Genomic DNA, 17,449 nt, shown 5'->3' on the forward strand with positions numbered 1-17,449 from the left:
AACATGGATGAATACCAACATATAAACATATAATGTGTGTATTAATCCATATTCAAGCTGCTGATAAAGACATACCTGAGACTGGGAAGAAAAAGAGGTTTAATTGGACTTACGGTTCCACATGGCTGGGGAGGCCTCAGAATCATGGCGGGATGTGAAAGGCACCTCTTACATGGTGGCAGCAAGAGAAAATGAGGAAAAGCAAAAGCAGAAACTCCTAATAAACCCATCAGATCTCATGAAATTTTTCAATGTCATGAGAATAGCACGGGAAAGACCAGTCCCCATGATTCAATTACCTCCCCCTGGGTCCCTCCCACAACATGTGGGAATTCTGGGAGATACAATTCAAGTTGAGATTTGGGTGGAGACACAGCCAAACCATATCAATGTGGAATCTCTCAGATACTGGGAGACAGTTCTCCATGAGGCTCTCACTTTCTGCATACCTTGTAAAGCAAAACATTAAATACTTTGTTTCAGATTCTTTTCCAGGATATTTGTATAGCAAACAACGTTGGAAGATAAAGATAGTGTCTCCCTTCAGAGCAAAGGGAAGGCATGCTTACTACCCTTTATAAAAGATTTAGGTTCCCTATGTTTGGAGTTTTCTCCTGTAATGTAACCCACCATTTGAAAAGGCATTTATCTGAACCCATCTGTATCACCCCACGGGACTTGAGGGGCAAGGCAAACTGGCACAACTGTGCTGATGGTTATGTTACTTGCTGGGCTGTGAGGAATGATGTCCTTTGTCTCAGTCCCAGGAGTCTCATGTCTTCTACCAGCATTCATGAAACTATGAGACCCCAGTTTGTCAGCTTACAAGCAGGGTAAAAATCTCAGACCTTTAGGGGTTCTTGATTTTAAACTCAAAAATTACATACTATATGATTCTATTTATGTCAAGTCCAAAAGCATTAAAACTAACATATGATGTTAGAAGTCAAGATAGTTTCCTTGGGGAGCAGGGATGTGGCTTTAAGGAGGCATTGGGGAGTTCTGGTCTTCTAGTTGTTAATCTGGAAGAGTACTGATTACATAGGTTATCCCATTCAAATTCAACAATCTGTGCACCTATTATTTGTGATTTTTCTCTATAAATATTTATTTCCATAAAATTTCTAATTAAAAATTTTTTAAAGCAGAAGAAGAGTTGGTGACCAGAATACCACAGATTGCCAAATTAACTAATTAAAAAACATGTGCAACTAATTATTTAGAATTCAAAATAGAAAGGATAAAGAACTGAACAACTAAAAGGTTAAAAAAAATGGAGGAAAGATCCAAGAGGAAAAGTATGCTTTTAGTTGAGATTCCAGATGTAGACAAGAGTCAAGAAATTGACATGTTTAGATATATGCTGTTTGAAATTCAGAATTGCAAAGATAATAAGTGATTTCTGCATAGGAAGAACAAAAACAGAAACAAAACAACAGGGTACCTAAGATGAAATATATATATCTCTTATTTAGAACAGACTTTATGATGCTCAATTGCAGAACTAAATAAAACTAGCTACAACATTTTGAAAGAGAGAGAAAAAAGTTACCTTATCATGTATATGTGAAGACAATGGAAGTATATTCTCAGATGTAAATGGACTCAAAAGATACATGACTCACTTAACTCACTGGAAACAAAGTAGGGGAACAAATACTCCAGCTGCCTGATAAAGGAATCTAAATCAATATCCAAGAGTAGGAAGACATGGTGCAGAAGAGAAACAGCAAACCATAAAAACAACCCTCAGTACTCTTAATATAGTTATATATTACTCAGAGATGCATACTCATAGTTAAGCCTTATATTTGACAAATATGTACAGTTTCTCTTAATTTATTTTATTCTTTCTTTTTAACAAAATTGCATGTTCCTACAAGGCAGAAACCATGGTTTATATGACTTTTCTGTCCTTCCTTGGGCCTGTTGTAGGATCAAAGACATGAAATATAGGAATTGGAGAGAACCAAATAGCCACCCAAGTGCTTGGAGAGAACCAAGTAACGATACCAAGCCCCAGTATGGCATGTAAATTTTGTCTTGAAGACAAACTCGTCAACAGAAGTGGCTTTTTGGAATGTCATATAGATTGATGTAACTGAGTGTCATGGGCATGATAGGAAGGTTATCTCTACAACCAGTTTTTGTAAACCTTCATTTTTCATCTGAAAAGTTGGTACCCCAGAGAGGATGAGGTAAATGCCTTATTCACAAACTATTCAATCTCTCCCCCGTGCTTATTAAATATGTTCCATATTTGTCAGCATGACAGTTAAGACCCAGTGTAGTCTTCCTAGGGCTAGGGATATGGGAAGATCCAATAATATCTTTTTTCAGGTATAATTATTTTCAGACGTAAGGAATTCATTTCTTTTCTTAATTTTCTCCAGAGGCCATTCCAGGTACTTCATTTCTTTGGCAGTTACAGGCATAACCCACACTTGATAGCTTGAATCATTTCTCTCTAACACACATGCAGATGCATGGGTTAGGTTTGTGAGAACATAAGCCTGTAGATTAAAATGGGGACTAAGAAATTAAGAGGAAACAAAGCTTAAGCCAAAAGGCTCTCTAGACCAGATCAAGACAGAATCTAGTCTGGAATGTCTATTTGGTCAAACTTTAAGTAAATGATCAAAAGTAATTCTATAGGTAAGCTTTAAAAATTGAGATCATAGATATGTCAAGTAGAAATAGGAACTCAGTTATGGAAGACCATATAATAAGTATAGAAATTCCATACCCTTGGTACTAGGAAATAAGGATAGATTGTATTGAAAAATTAGTTAAGGCCAGGCACAGTGGCTCATGCCTGTAATCCCCACACTTTGGGAGGACGAAGCGGGCAGATCATGAGGTCAAGAGATCGAGACCATCCTGACCAACATGGTGAAACCCCGTCTCTACTAAAAATACAAAAATTAGCTGGGCCTGGTGTATGCCCCTGTTGTCCCAGCTACTCGAGAGGCAGAGGGAGGAGAATCGCTTGAACCCTGGAGGCGGAGGTTGTAGTGAGCCAAGATTGCACCACTGCACTCCAGCCTGGGCCACAGATTGAGACTTTGCCTCAAACAAAAACAAAAAAAAAAGAAAGAAAAAGAAAAATTAGTTAAACCAGATTATACCTAAATGTAAGAATAAATAATGTCAATTTAATGGAAATTGTTGATTCAGTGGATTTCTATATAAAATAACATTTATTTAAAAATAAATATTTGTGGTGTTTCCAGTATGTATCAGGCATTATTTTGGAAATGAATACATATACATGAAGAATACAATCCCTGACTTCAAGGGATAAGTGAATGAAAGGGTCAGATTACTTTCAGAACACAAAGAAATAATCATAATCCATAATTGTGAGGAAACACAGAATGGGGTAGAAATAATTCTGCTGGAGAACCTATGGAAGAATTTATTTAAAAAAAGTGACACTTGAATTAAATCTTAAATGAGTGGGAATTGTCCAGGATGCAAAATGGTGGAAAACATGCAGTCAACAAATGAAAGAGAATGCATGTTCAAAGCTACAGAGGTATAAAATATTATGGGAACATAAAGAGCTTACAGGCTGTGAATTAGCAGGAAGGCTATGGAGAAGAGTATCTTCTTGTTTCCCCTATGCACATGCTGGAAAAGTAGAACTCAACACCAATTTTACAGTGCTATGATTATAAAGACTTAATTTTAAAGACATGCTGAATGCAGTGTGAAAGCAAGCATTACTGTATTCAGGATTCGACTGAAATATCAGTGACCAAACTATTGTATAGAAAGACAATCAAGCTGGGCGCGGTGGCTCACCCCTGTAATCCCAGCACTTTGGGAGGCCGAGGCAGGCGGATCACGAGGTCAGGAGGTCGAGACCATCCTGGCTAACACGGTGAAACCCTATCTCTACAAAAAAAAACAAAACAAAAAAAAACAAAAAAATTAGCCAGGCATGGTGGCAGGTGCCCGTAGTCCTAGCTACTCGGGAGGCTGAGGCAGGAGAATGGCGTGAACCCGAGAGGCCGAGCTTGCAGTGAGCCAAGATCGCGCCACTGCACTCCAGCCTGGGTGACAGAGCAAGACTCCGTCTCAAAAAAAAAAAAAAAACAAAAAAAAAAACAGACAATCAAATGGTAATCCCGATTTATGTGCTTGCTATCTCTGCAAAGATGCAAAGATTCAGGGACTCTAAGGCTAAGATGATTTATGTTTTCTGTTCTTAGATACTGGCTATGCTTTTCTGTCTATTGGATATGAAAGAAAGTGGCAAAGATAAAGCTGGGGGTGTAAACTGGAACCAAATTGCAAAGACTTTAAAATGTCCTGCTGAAGAATGCGCAAATTATTATCCTTATCCGTGTTGATGTTTAGGAAAAGAGACTACAGAGAGTTGGCCCTGTGACATACAGAGAGAAGGGAGCCAGAAAGCACAGGGGGCTAACAGAAATATGAGAACTTAATGAATCACATTGATAAAGTAAATCCCTATGTATAACAACACTTATTTTGTGATAACATTTATTAAAAACTTTGGAAGAGTCTAGTTACAAACCAGGGCAGAGAAAGCATCCCTGGCAAAGGCACTGAGAATCTGCACTTAAACCCAAACCAATATAAAGCCAATATCCTGCAGTCCCAGGCTGAAGTGTTTACCCAAGCAATGTCCTAAAAGGACAAGAAGAGTGGAGCTGTGGCTATAGATATGCAAATTAGAGAGACCGAAACCATCAGGCAGGGCAAAGTCCTGTGAAGAAACTTTCCCCAAAATAGGGCAGGGAGGTCTGGGAATAGAGACCAGCTCCAGGAAATTGGGCTGACCAGAATAAATAGGAAAATAGCCCACAGAGAGTTGACCAAAATAATAAGGCAGGGCCCTCTTCCCGCTCTTCCCAGGGTCAGAATTGAGAGTGGGTGGAAGGAGAAATGTTTTGTAACCAAAGGATACGGGCAAATTGGCTTTTCAGAGTACAATATTTTGACAGACTACTGCCTCTATTGCTGAGTGTTCACAAATTCATTTCTCAGTCAGGAATTAGCTAATACTGCGTTTCAGCCTAGGCAAGAGAGTGAGACCCCATCTCTAAATTTCTTCTTTAAAGGAATTAGCTAAGACTGCGTCTAAGCCAAGTTGAAACACTTCAGGAAATTCTCTCAATAGCCAACCGCTCTTGATTTTCTGGGTGTCAAGGGGTAGTGGAGTCACTAGGAATGTTTTGAACTTCATTGTCAGGAGGTGGGATGATGCAGAGGTGAAATAACTATACAAGCAAGGTAGTTCTCTCCCTGACCAAGGATGTAGCCAACAGGGCTCTTTAAAACCCAACCATACACATAAAAAAAAGTCTCCTATTCTGGCTGATATTCACTGGCAATGTGTACATTTAACAGAGAGACCTCATCAGAAATGTTGATTGGAGCTGAAAGCCATTGTCCTCAGATATGATTTAAATGTAAAAAAGAGCCAAAGGTTGAGGAGCCTGAAGATCCGAAAGCTTCTGGGACTTCATTAAGAACCTTCTAGGGATGAACACCTTCACTATGTTTCTATAATACAAAGTTTTCCTCAAAGCTTCTTCACTTATCCTTTGCTTCAAGCATGCCACCCACTCTGACCCAGTTTCTTCCCATTTCCATTTCTCTCAATTTATTCCCTTCAGTCAGACAACCTGGTTGGACCATCTGCCTGGACATGGATTTAGATTTGCTCTGCATACTACTTCTCTGATGTACCATTTTAGTTGCATATCCTATGACCCATGGGCACCCCACTTGCAGTGCCATGGGCAGCTCGAGCTCTCATGACAACACAGCCTTGGTCTATCCTCCTTTGCTTCCACATCTTAGGTGGAAGATCTTACAGGCAAGGAAAAATTCATGAAATGTTCCAAACAGAAAGCATCATTAATTGGACCTGCTTTAGTAAATACATGAATCAACATTTTTTCTTGCCAATGACAGAATTCTAACTTTAACTGGCTTATGCAAAAGAGCAACCTCTTTAAGCACTGTTTCTCATCAACTGAGATTTTCATTGGCTCCTACCTCATAGGGATGTTGTGAGGATCAAATGAGATAAACTATGCAAAACCTGTAGCACACTGCCTGGCACATAGCTGGAATTATATAAAATTAGCTACTTATATATCCAACTGTATTCTGATGGATGGCCAATGATTTTGGAATGTTTGAGAAAAGTAGCTTTTCTCTCACATTAGTTTTCATGCTTCAAGGCCTCTTAATTAAAAGCATCTGTGAGAACCAAATTGTAGTTTCTGTCCTTGTTTATAGTGTCTTGATTTTGTATCCTATGAGAAAAACTGCTTCTGAACATGCTTGACCACACTAAGGCCAGATTGATGCCCTTCCATGAACTCAGAGCACTCAAATGAATGTTAATCTTCACAGTTATCATTAGGTGAGACAATTGCCTATTTATGGCTCTTTCACAGGCTACAAGCCTTCTAAAAATTTCTTTGAACCCTACAGAGCTTAGCACAGGGCCTGGCATGTAACAGACTTACACAAAAATATGTGTTGGGTGAATTAATGAATGACTAGAAGAGCAATTTTTTAGCATTCTGGATATGATACAGAGCCGTAGGGTTGTTTTTGTCTTTTACCTGCTGGAGGTATTGTTTTTGTTGTTCCTGGAGATGTGTTTCACTTAGTTCTAGTACATTATTCTTTAAATATTTTACTGATTTTCATTTGGAAATATTTCATTTAAGGCTTTAAAAATCATTAATGATTAGAGAAATGTACATGCCCTTTTTCCTTTCAACTTAATAAATAAAATTAGGAATTTATGTATATAGTTCATATACATAAACTCAAAACTTGGATTTCAGGGCTCTTAATTGAAATCTTTAATCCATACTTCTGTTAATTTTTGGCATACGAGAAAGCCATATTTCTAAATATATTAACATACATACTTGTTGTATACTATATTATCCACATATTATTTTTAAACAATAATATCACCAGGCATGGTGGCTCCTTCCTCTAATCCCAGCACTTTGGGAGGCTGAGGTGGAAGGATCACTTGAGCCCAGAAGTTCAAGGCTGCAGTGAGCTATCAGCACGCCACTATACTCCAGTATGTACAACAGAGTAAGACCCTGTCTCAAAAGAAACAAAGAAACAAACAAAATAAAAATAAAAATATCAATATTACCATGACAAGCACAAAATGAAGATTAAAATATCTTTATGGTTCTTTCTGTTCTTATAATATATCCCTGCAAGTTTGTATAGTCAAAACACTGAAGTCACTTGACATAATTATTCTATGTGGTATGCCATCAGTCTAATATACATTTAAGTTTGTTTCAGTTTGTTTTCAATTTGAGGAATTGCATTTTATTTATGAAGTATTATTATTTAATTGTGCAAATACTTTTCATTATTTCTAAGTCAAACCCTATACCAAAGTACATTCACTGGAGTCTCCTTTCCATCCTTAATCATTGCACACTATTCTCTCCTCCCTCTAACAGGCAGCCATTTAAAAATTTTTAGTTTTCATTATTTGAACTAAGTGTATATATACACCTATTAATTTTTATGTCTGTATGTATACATGTGTGTGACTGCGGGGATAAGTGTGTTATATCTACTAATAGTACCACTTTTTGAGATTTCTGAGATGCTTTAAGATATTCAAGATACAATGCAGAATAGGCAGTGTTTTGTTTTGTTTTTTAAAAAAAACAGATTGTTTGAACTTGGAGGTTGTTCTGGGTTCTTGCAGAATCATATATACCACAAAGTCAGTATATTTTAAAGCATTATCAGCGAAAAGAGTTTAAAACTAGGACATTTTGTGTGATATGTGGGTTTTAACAAATGGGATACACTCTGGTTTTCCCAAGACCACTAAGGTGCATTTTTAGCTTACAGATGACGAAACTTACCCTTAACTGCAATTTTGGTTCAATGGTTTATTCCTAAGTCCTTGAGTCTCTTCTTTCTTTGACTTTGTCACTGTTTCTCCTTTGTTTTTCCAACATATCGATGCTTCTCCAGGGGCAGGGAGCTGTGGTGAAATATGTCAGGTCTGCCTAAGCTCCATAACTTCTCCCATCACTGTTGTTAGGAACCTCTAGATTCTCTAATTCTTCAATTCTCTTCTCCAGACATATCTGAATATTTGTTTTTATCTGGAGATTTAAGCCCATCTCAGTCTAGGACACAGTCTGAATGGGAATTATGTTAGAGACTCCTGCATTAAAATGCAGTTGGCTCAGAATCCAGCCTTTTTCATGCTGTTGGGCTCTGTGCTAGTTTCTTATACTACTTGTCTAATCTCTGGACATTGTCATTTAGATTCCTGACCTCCTGATTGTAGACTGCTCATTTTTGTCTCCTCCTGTGCATAGTCAACCTGATGACCATCTTGTACTCTGTCCTTGCCATGAGCGTATTATTTCTCCAATGTAATGCCATATTTTTGCCTAGTTCAATTCCTTCCTTCTACTGATGGCCCAACGCTGATAACTGGGCAATTGCAAGCATCACCACTCTTAAGCAGGGCTTAATGAGACAATCCTGAGATGGTTTCAGCACAAATCCAAGGCTTTCTTATGCATACTACAGAGTCTAGAACAATCCCAAATTCTTCTCCATTGCTCCTCAAGTTGGTGCTGTGGTAAGAACATAGGTTCTGGAATCAGATTACTAGGTTGGGATTTAGTTTCCATCACTTATTAGTGATGAGAACTTGGACAAGTTACTTGATGACTGTGTGCCTCAGTTTCCTGATCAGTAGAATGAGAATGATAACCGCTTACTTCATAAGGTGACTGTGAGAATTAAACAAGTTGTACATTTAAAAGACTTAGAGCAGTGTTTGGCACATAGACAAGCAATAAATAAATGGTAGATATCAATTATTATAAACATTTTATTATTATTGTCAAGGGATCATCAAGAATTACAAGAGGTAAAATATTGTGGAGTGCTTATAAATATATGATTACGAGCCATAGAAAGCCCTAAAGCATAGGTCTCAATTTCATATAGCAGTTAGTCAATCTGTGGGCCAGCTCCACTATTACTTGGAATACTTCCTTGGAAGAGATTGACTATAATACTTCTTAATTTGAACTTTTTAACTTTTTTTTTGAAAGATGCATAATAAACACCAATATTATTCAAATAAACTTAGGAATCATATGTTGTCCAATCACATTATAGCATACTATTCAAAGAAAACACACATTTCCAAAAGTTTAAAGAACAATGCAGTCTGTCATTATCCAGTTTGGAGCTAACATTTTTAATTGTTTTAAGGTAGATTGTCAATGGCAAATAAGAAAGTTTGAGGTTTCTAACCTCTATTTGGTTGTGACCTCATAGGGTTTGCTAAAATTCTACTCAATACTGTTCTTCCTTGTATTTAACCCCAAATAAAATCATTTATCAACTGTTAAACATAAGACTTGGATAAGTTTTAATAACATTGTCTAAAATAAAAATAAATTTTATGCCTTTATCAGCATGTCAGTTGTGCACATCTGTGATAGCCAAGAAGCTTAAAGAGAAAATCGTTGCCAATAGATCTTTCACAATGTTTTGTATAATATACAGGAAAGAACTTTGGCTACCTACATTGTATTTAAGTGGCAATTACAACCAAAATTGGTGTTATATTTTGTAATTCCCTCCCCATAACCTACTCTACAGCCACTGGCTGCCTGGCCAACAATCTCAGAATGTGCCATCCTGTTTTGAATGGCTCTTTTCTGCACTTAAAATTCTCTCCTCCCTTTTTTCTGGCTCTAAGAGAAGGCACAGATGACATTTTTTGACTTCCCTGAAAGAAGTAGTTGTTTCTTGTTTTTAATTCATTCAGTTCAGTAATTTAACATTCAGCAATTACTTACCGTATTCCCAAACTAGGAAAAAGTCATTGTTTCTCTTTCCTCATGTTCTCACTTTAGCTTTGATATAAGGTCCTCCTATGATCTGCCCTCTTGCAGGCTTCTCCTTACAGAAAGAGGATTGATTTAACATACTGGTGTGATGGGCAGAGCTTCTCACCCTTTTAACCACATTAACCTCTGAAAGAACGTCTTGCATCAAAGGCAAGGAGGTTGTAGTTATATCTCTGACCCTCATCTGCAATCAAGGAAACTTGAAGCAGGCTGACATTCCCCACATGACTGGCTAGGTATCTTTCTGTAGACCTAACTCTCCTATAAAGGGGTCCCAAAGTCAAGCAAGATTAGATGGGGGAATGGGTAGGAAACACATTTTGGTTTGGGGCCCAAGCTGTGCTTGTCAATCCATCTTTATTATTAATATTATCCCCAATCTGACTCTTCCATTTTTCAGTTGGCTAACAATCTGTAGAGCCAGAAGAATGTGATTATTTAGGGTTCCCTCAAAACCCTCAGTCTCAGAAACATGAACTCTACTACAGTGAACAATATACATAGTTCTTGTACTCAAGAAACTTAATATTCGATGGTGTTTTCACAACATTTTGCACCTATCTCCACAACAGAATTCAACAATGGGATTATAATTTTTTGTTTAACTTCTACTTCTTCATCTATACCATAAGCAGTGTCAGGCAGGAATGAAATCTTTCTCAACCATACTAACCTCAGAACCTAGCAAACTGGTAGGTGCTAATAGGTGGTTATAAATTGGGTGCAGATAAAACAATTGCCATGGAATGTTTCACCTGACCAACTTCAAAATAAGGGCCTCATTTTGAAGATTAACCCCCAGAACTTATTTTTGAAACTGTAAGTTGATTGCTAGCACAGGACTTTCAGTTCTCAGGTTTAGCAAAACTTCTATAAAATAGTACTGTGCTCTCTCGTCATTTTTACTTTGTGGCCTTTCCTGTTTCTGCCTAAAATAGAACTTTCTAAATTAGTCTATCCTATAAATGTAACTTGGAGTCCTACCACACCTGACTTTGGGTGGGGAAAGATGGGTTCATAAAGGTTAAGTGGAACACAAGATTCATAAACATCAAAGTGCATACTGATTACCTGAAGATCTTGCTAAAATGTAGATACTTATTTAGCATGTGAAGGCTGAGAGTCTACATACTAACAAGCTCCCAAAGGATTCCCATGTTACTGATTTGAGGGCCATCTTTTGAGTATCAAGAGAGTAGATGACTCACTTTGCAAACACAGTCATTCATTAATTAAACATTATTTAATCATAATATGCGCCAAACACTGAGCTAAAAAACGGAGGAAGAATGTGACATAGTCCTTGCTCATAAGAAGCCCACAGTCTAATATTATAGGAAACATAATAAGAAATAAGTGCTATGAATTATACTGAGAGGAAGAGAAGCCACATACTGAAATAAATTGTTTGCCAGTGGGAGCTAAACAAATGGCACACATGGATGTAAAGATGGAGAAAATAGACCCTGGAGACTGTGAAGATAGTGGGGAGGAGCTGAGGGTTGAAAAATTCCTACTGGATACAATGCCCAGTGTTTTGGTGATGGGTATACTACAAGCCCAACACTCACCATTATACATGTAATACCCATGTAACAAACATGCACATATACCCCTTGAATCTAAAATTTAAAAAAGAAAAAAAAAGACTACATGCAATCTAGAAAAAGAGACATATTTGATAAAGGTTGTTATCAAAACTATACAGAGAACTCTTAAAATTCAACAAGAAAATGAACAACCCAGTTAAACAATGTGCAAAAGATCTGAACAGACACCTCACCAAAGAGGATACACGGATTACAAATAACTATATGAAAAGATGCACAATAGTGTATGTCATTAGGGAATTCCAAATTAAAATAATGAGATACCACTACACACCTATTCGAATGGCAAAATTCCAAAACACTGACAACACTAAATGCTGGCTAGGATGTGAAATAACAATAAGTCTCATTTATTGCCGGTGAAAATACAAAATGGTACAGTTACTTTGGAAGATATTTTGACAATTTCTTACAAAACTCAACATACTCTTAGCATACAATCCAGCCATCATCCTCCTTGGTATTTACCCAAAGGAGTTGAAAATTGAAATGTGAGTCATAACCATAACAATGCTGTCTCACACCTGTCAGAATGGCTACTATTAAAAAGTCAAAAAATAACAGACACTGGTGAGGTTGCGAAGAAAAGGGAACACTTATACACTGTTGGTGAGAGTGTAAATTAGTTTAACCATTGTGGAAAGCAGTGTGGCAATTCCTCAAAGAGCTGAAAACAGAACTACCATTTGACCCAGCAATCCCATTACTGGGTATATATCCAAAGGAATATAAATTGTTCTGTTTTAAAGACAAATACATGCATATGTTCACTGTAGCACTACTCACAATAGCAAAGCATGGAATCAACCAAATGTCCATTAATGGAAGACTGGATAAAGAAAATGTGGTACATATACACCATGAAACACTATGCAGCCATGAAAAAGAATGAGATCATGTCCTTTTCAGGAACATCGATGGAACTAGAAGCCATTACCCTTAGCAAACTAATACTGCATGTTCTCACTTATAAGTGGGAGCTAAATGGCCGGGCGTGGTGGCTCAAGCCTGTAATCCCAGCACTTTGGGAGGCCAAGGTGGGCGGATCACAAGGTCAGGAGATCGAGACCATCCTGGCTAACAGGGTGAAACCCCGTCTCTACTAAAAAATACAAAAAAAAATTAGAAAATTAGCCAAGCGTGGTGGCGGGTGCCTGTAGTCCCAGCTACTCAGGAGGCTGAGGCAGGAGAATGGCGTGAACCCGGGAGGCAGAGCTTGCAGTGAGCCGAGATCGCGCCACTGCACTCCAGCCTGGGGGACAGAGCGAGACTCCGTCTCAAAAAAAAAAATTAAAAATTAAAAAAAAAATAAGTGGGAGCTAAATGATGAGAACACATGGAAATATAGAGGGGAACAACAGACATTAAGGCCCACTAGAGGGTGGAGAGTGGGAGGAGGGAGAAGATCAGATAAAATAACTAATGGGTACTAATAGGCTTAATACTTGGGTGATAAAATAATCTATACAACAAACTTTCCATGACACTGGTTTACCTGTATAACAAACCTGCCCATGTATCCCTGAATTTCAAATTGAAGTTTTTCTAAAACCCTGCACACAAATGTTTAGAGCAGTTTTATTCATAATTGTCAAAACTTGGAAGCAACAAAAATGTCCTTCAGTAGATGAACAGATAAACTGTGGTACATTCTGACAGTGAAATATTATTCACCATTAAAAAGAAATGAACTATCAAGCCATGATAAGACATGGGGGAAACTTAAATGCATATTACTAAGTGAAAGAAGCAAATCTGAAAAGGCTACATGGGGCATGATGCCAACTGTATGGCACTCTGGAAAAGGCAAAGCAATAGAGGCAGTGGTTGTCAGGGGCTTGGAGGGAGAGATAAATGAGTAGAGCACAGAGGATTTTTAGGACAGTGAAACTATTCTGTAAATCACTATAATGGTGGACACAAGTCATTATACATGTCAAAACCCAAAGAACTGCAAGTGTGAACCCTCATGTAACCCATGAACTTTGATTGATAATGACATGTCAATTCTAGTTACTGATTGTAACAAAGGCACCACTGAAGTACAGGATGTTGATGATGGGAGAAACTGTGCATGTGTGGGGGAAGACAGTATAGAAACTCTCAATGCTCACCACTTAGCTTTGCTGAACCTAAAAGTGCTCTGAAAAAAGTTTATATATTTAGCAAAATAGATATGATCGCGCCAGAGAATTCATTCTGGGGACTAGATAGTTTTGGTTGGTGCACAAAACTGATCAAATAAACCACATATACCAAACCTAGCCTCTACTAGGTTTCTCAAATTGTGGACACTGGGAAACATATTAAAATTGGTTGGCATGTCTTTTAAAGATGATGATTAAAGAGCCATTTTCTAGACCTCCTGAATCAGAATTTCTTAGTGCTGCAAGTTAATAGTCTGCAGTTTAGCAAGTTATTTGGGTCGCTTCTATGTGTCAGGGGGTTTAAGAATCAGTATTCTATTCATGTCCACACATTTTGGGGTACAAACGCAGATGCCAAATTGATTTCAAATAAGTTTTAATAAGTTTACCTTCTCATTGAGCACAATCACAAGCTTAAAATTTGTGAAAAACCATTAAATTATCTACATATTCTTTTTCTCAAACCCTCTATAAATTAATGAAATAAGCCATGTAAATAATAGTGAAGTAGAGTCATTTGGGAAAATGCATGTATGTCTCTGACACCATTTTGAAAAGGAATAAAAAGATAAATGATTTGTGATTTTGGCAAACAGTACAAATATATTAATACATCTTAGAGATGAAATCATTATCAGCATTATCTTTACTATAAGACATACTAAGAATATTTTAAATAAGACAGAAATATTTTGCTTTTAAGTTTGAGAGAATCATGAAGGAACTGTTCAACTTCATGTGTTCATCTGATAAGAGGACAGCTAAATGTATCCTCCCCATATTTCCTGTTTCTATTTTTAAGAATACCACAAGCAGCTATTCTAACATGTCTTTCTTACATAAGTTGTCCACAAACGCAGCCTGGCTAAAACAGCCTATCTCGAATTGGTTGCTTGAAATTCTAGGTGTAATTGGCAAAATAACAGTGACTCAAAAGAATATCTGCACCCCCAAATCTAAGGAGCTAAAACTTAATGTCAGTGTTACTTAAGAAAATCTCTCCACCACAAAACCTCAGTTTTGTCTTTTTGTATATATACCCCACTTGTATTCTAAACTCCATAATTTCACATATTATTTTCTTTAATGACCCATTTACTCTAGTATTTTGAGCTTCATAAGCAAACTGAAAATATAATGTCAATTTGATCAGTTTCTCGTGCACCATTTCTGTTGTCACCCACCCCACCTAACACACACACACACACACACACACACATCACATTCCTTTGTGCAGCAGCTCAGCTCACATATTTGTTCAAATGGATTTTAACCTTTGCTATCCACTTTGTATGAAGACTATTACATTATTCAGTAGCAGCACCTGAGAATTCGAATAGCCTCAAACTGTTGAATAAAATTATAGGCTATTTTTGAAATAGTTTAACTCAAGTACTCTGGAAAGTCCAAAAATCTGAATCCATCTTTTGCTATATTCTTAAGTGGCTGCAACCTCAGTATTTTAAAATAAATGATTAGCAAACTAAAATATGTCACTACAGATGATTTGCCCTGATTCCTTAGTAAGAAGAACAGCAAGATGCAGATGTGGTAAATGAAAGCAAATTGACCCCTACAGACCAATTAAATATTCTGGGTTTTCCTCCATTCCATTAATTGCACTTTAACTTGCTATCAAGTCAAGCATGAAGCAGTTTAAGCTATCTTCACTTTCCTAATGATACCTATTCTGACTAACTTTTAAACTATTCAGATGCCCATAAGTATATTAATTCAGCAGCATTATGTCACATTCCTATCCATTAGTCTATGTGACCCAGTGAGTCTCTACTTTCCTCATAAATGTGCTATACGTTGACTGCTCCATTAATACCTATATTTGCTTATCAATCTAACAGAGTAGATATAAGCATTTGTTTGCCAGGTATGTGGAACATCTACCCTATATCCAATTGGTATATTCTATATTTTTATTGCACCATTTATTATTTTCATTTTCTTACATCAAGCCTAAAATGATTTCTCCTTTGCAATAAGAAACACCATTCTTAGACTGACACAGGAAAAATTTCTTATTATGGAAGACTGACTTGAAATATACAATCATTACTGTATTTATGGTTGGTTAGTCAAATTGGGACATTTTGTTTTCAAGAGTGTGTAGTGAACTGATGCAGGTAACACAAACCTCTTTTCCCTACAAGTCTTTCCAATCGCTTCAAAGGCAAGATCGAGTTTGTATATTGGGTAAAATGTAGCTAAGTTTAAACGTTCTACTATTCTGCTACTCATGATGTCAACCAGTTTTGGAGAGATTTTGTTATTCAAGGCTATAATATAAAAAGCTCCCAAATAAGTTTCTGAGAGAAATTTTAATCATTTATCCTATGGACCCTTAAGACCCAAGCACTAACATGAACATTTCTAAAGTAAAAATTCTCAAATTGAGAAATATTATTTGACATCCTGTTGAGCCCAGACAATGATGTCAACATGCTAATCATTCAATGGTCCCTGTTGGAGTCAGAAACAGATTTAACTCCTCACACATATGGATGCATATTCTGTTGGTGCTTCTTTTACATTTCTTGCCAGTCTTGAGTTCGGTCCAATGACAGAATGGTTCAGGGAAGCATAAACAATGCCTGGTTTGTTTTCTTCCAGGCATGGATTAGAATAAACTTCAGACCCTTCCTGCATCCTGAAACAAAGGTCAGGGTCATTATCATAAATTCCAGTTTCTGATAGCAGTACTTGGGAATTTTGCCTGGTGCTTGCTTCTGTTTGCTCACTCTTAAGGTGAGCATCAACCTACAATAGAAAAAAAGATGGTTTTAAGTGACACTTACGGCCATGGTAGTGCATATTCATTAGCAAACTATGAATGAAAGGCTTAAATGGAGTCATGTCCATTGTGAGAAATAATCTACTGTTCCTCACATACTCTGCTGACATCTACATTTTCAGCTAAATTTCAATCATTAAAGGATGAAAGGCTTGAGAATCACTATGTCACCCCTAAATAGTTATTTTGTGCTTTATTACTGGTCACTTTTGAGGTCACAGAACATTTTTTAATCCCCCTTCAAGATAAAAAGCATAGCCCAAATTGATGGAAAAAGCAAAAAATATCCTATGAAAACTTCAGGCAGTTTATAACATGATGAATAGTATTTAATGCAGTTTAGAATAAAAAGATTAAGGATAAAGCAGAACAGATACCCCCTAACAGGGCAGAAAGAATAAATATTATGAGTTAGCCAAGATATATTATTATAATTTGAGACCTTAAATTAAAAAATTGATGTCAGTTTTGGAAAGATAAAGCTTAGAAAAAGTTCCAGAACAGTATTCCAGTTGTTATTCCTATCAAAAGAAAATTCTTTTTTTTTTTTTTTGAGACGGAGTCTTGCCCTATAGCCCAGGCTGGAGTGCAGTGGTGCGATCTCGGCTCACCGCAAGCTCCGCCTCCCGGCTTCACGCCATTCTCCTTCCTCAGCCTCCCGAGTAGCTGGGACTACAGGCGGCCACCACCTCGCCCGGCTAATTTTTTTTTGTATTTTTAGTAGAGACGGGGTTTCACCATGTTAGCCAGGATGGTCTCGATCTCCTGACCTCGTGATCCGCCCGCCTCGGCCTCCCAAAGTGCTAGGATTATAGGCGTGAGCCACCACTCCCGGCAAGAAAATTCTTACCGTTTCAAATATAGCCAAATATCTTAGAGCTTCTGAGAAAGAGGTGAATTTGTAAGAACAAAAAGTAAAATTAGTCCTGATGTTTTCTCACTCTTCAGTTATTT

At 37.3% G+C, this 17,449-nt stretch overlaps 1 protein-coding gene across 4 annotated transcripts in view; it reads right to left on the bottom strand.

Moving 5' to 3' along the window:
• Positions 1-14,048: 14,048 nt before the first annotated feature.
• The window catches only part of BTLA (B and T lymphocyte associated), a 35,897-nt gene continuing 32,496 nt past the window's right edge, over positions 14,049-17,449 (bottom strand). For all 4 annotated transcript variants that reach the window (XM_063806994.1, XM_001154904.6, XM_063806995.1 and 1 more), the window contains one exon: positions 14,049-16,461. In XM_063806994.1, the coding sequence (XP_063663064.1) occupies positions 16,186-16,461 (276 nt within the window). In that variant the 3' untranslated portion in view covers positions 14,049-16,185. The remainder of the gene's footprint in view (positions 16,462-17,449) is intronic.

The sequence above is a fragment of the Pan troglodytes genome, chromosome 2 (assembly GCF_028858775.2).
Source record: "Pan troglodytes isolate AG18354 chromosome 2, NHGRI_mPanTro3-v2.0_pri, whole genome shotgun sequence".
NCBI lineage: Eukaryota > Metazoa > Chordata > Mammalia > Primates > Hominidae > Pan > Pan troglodytes.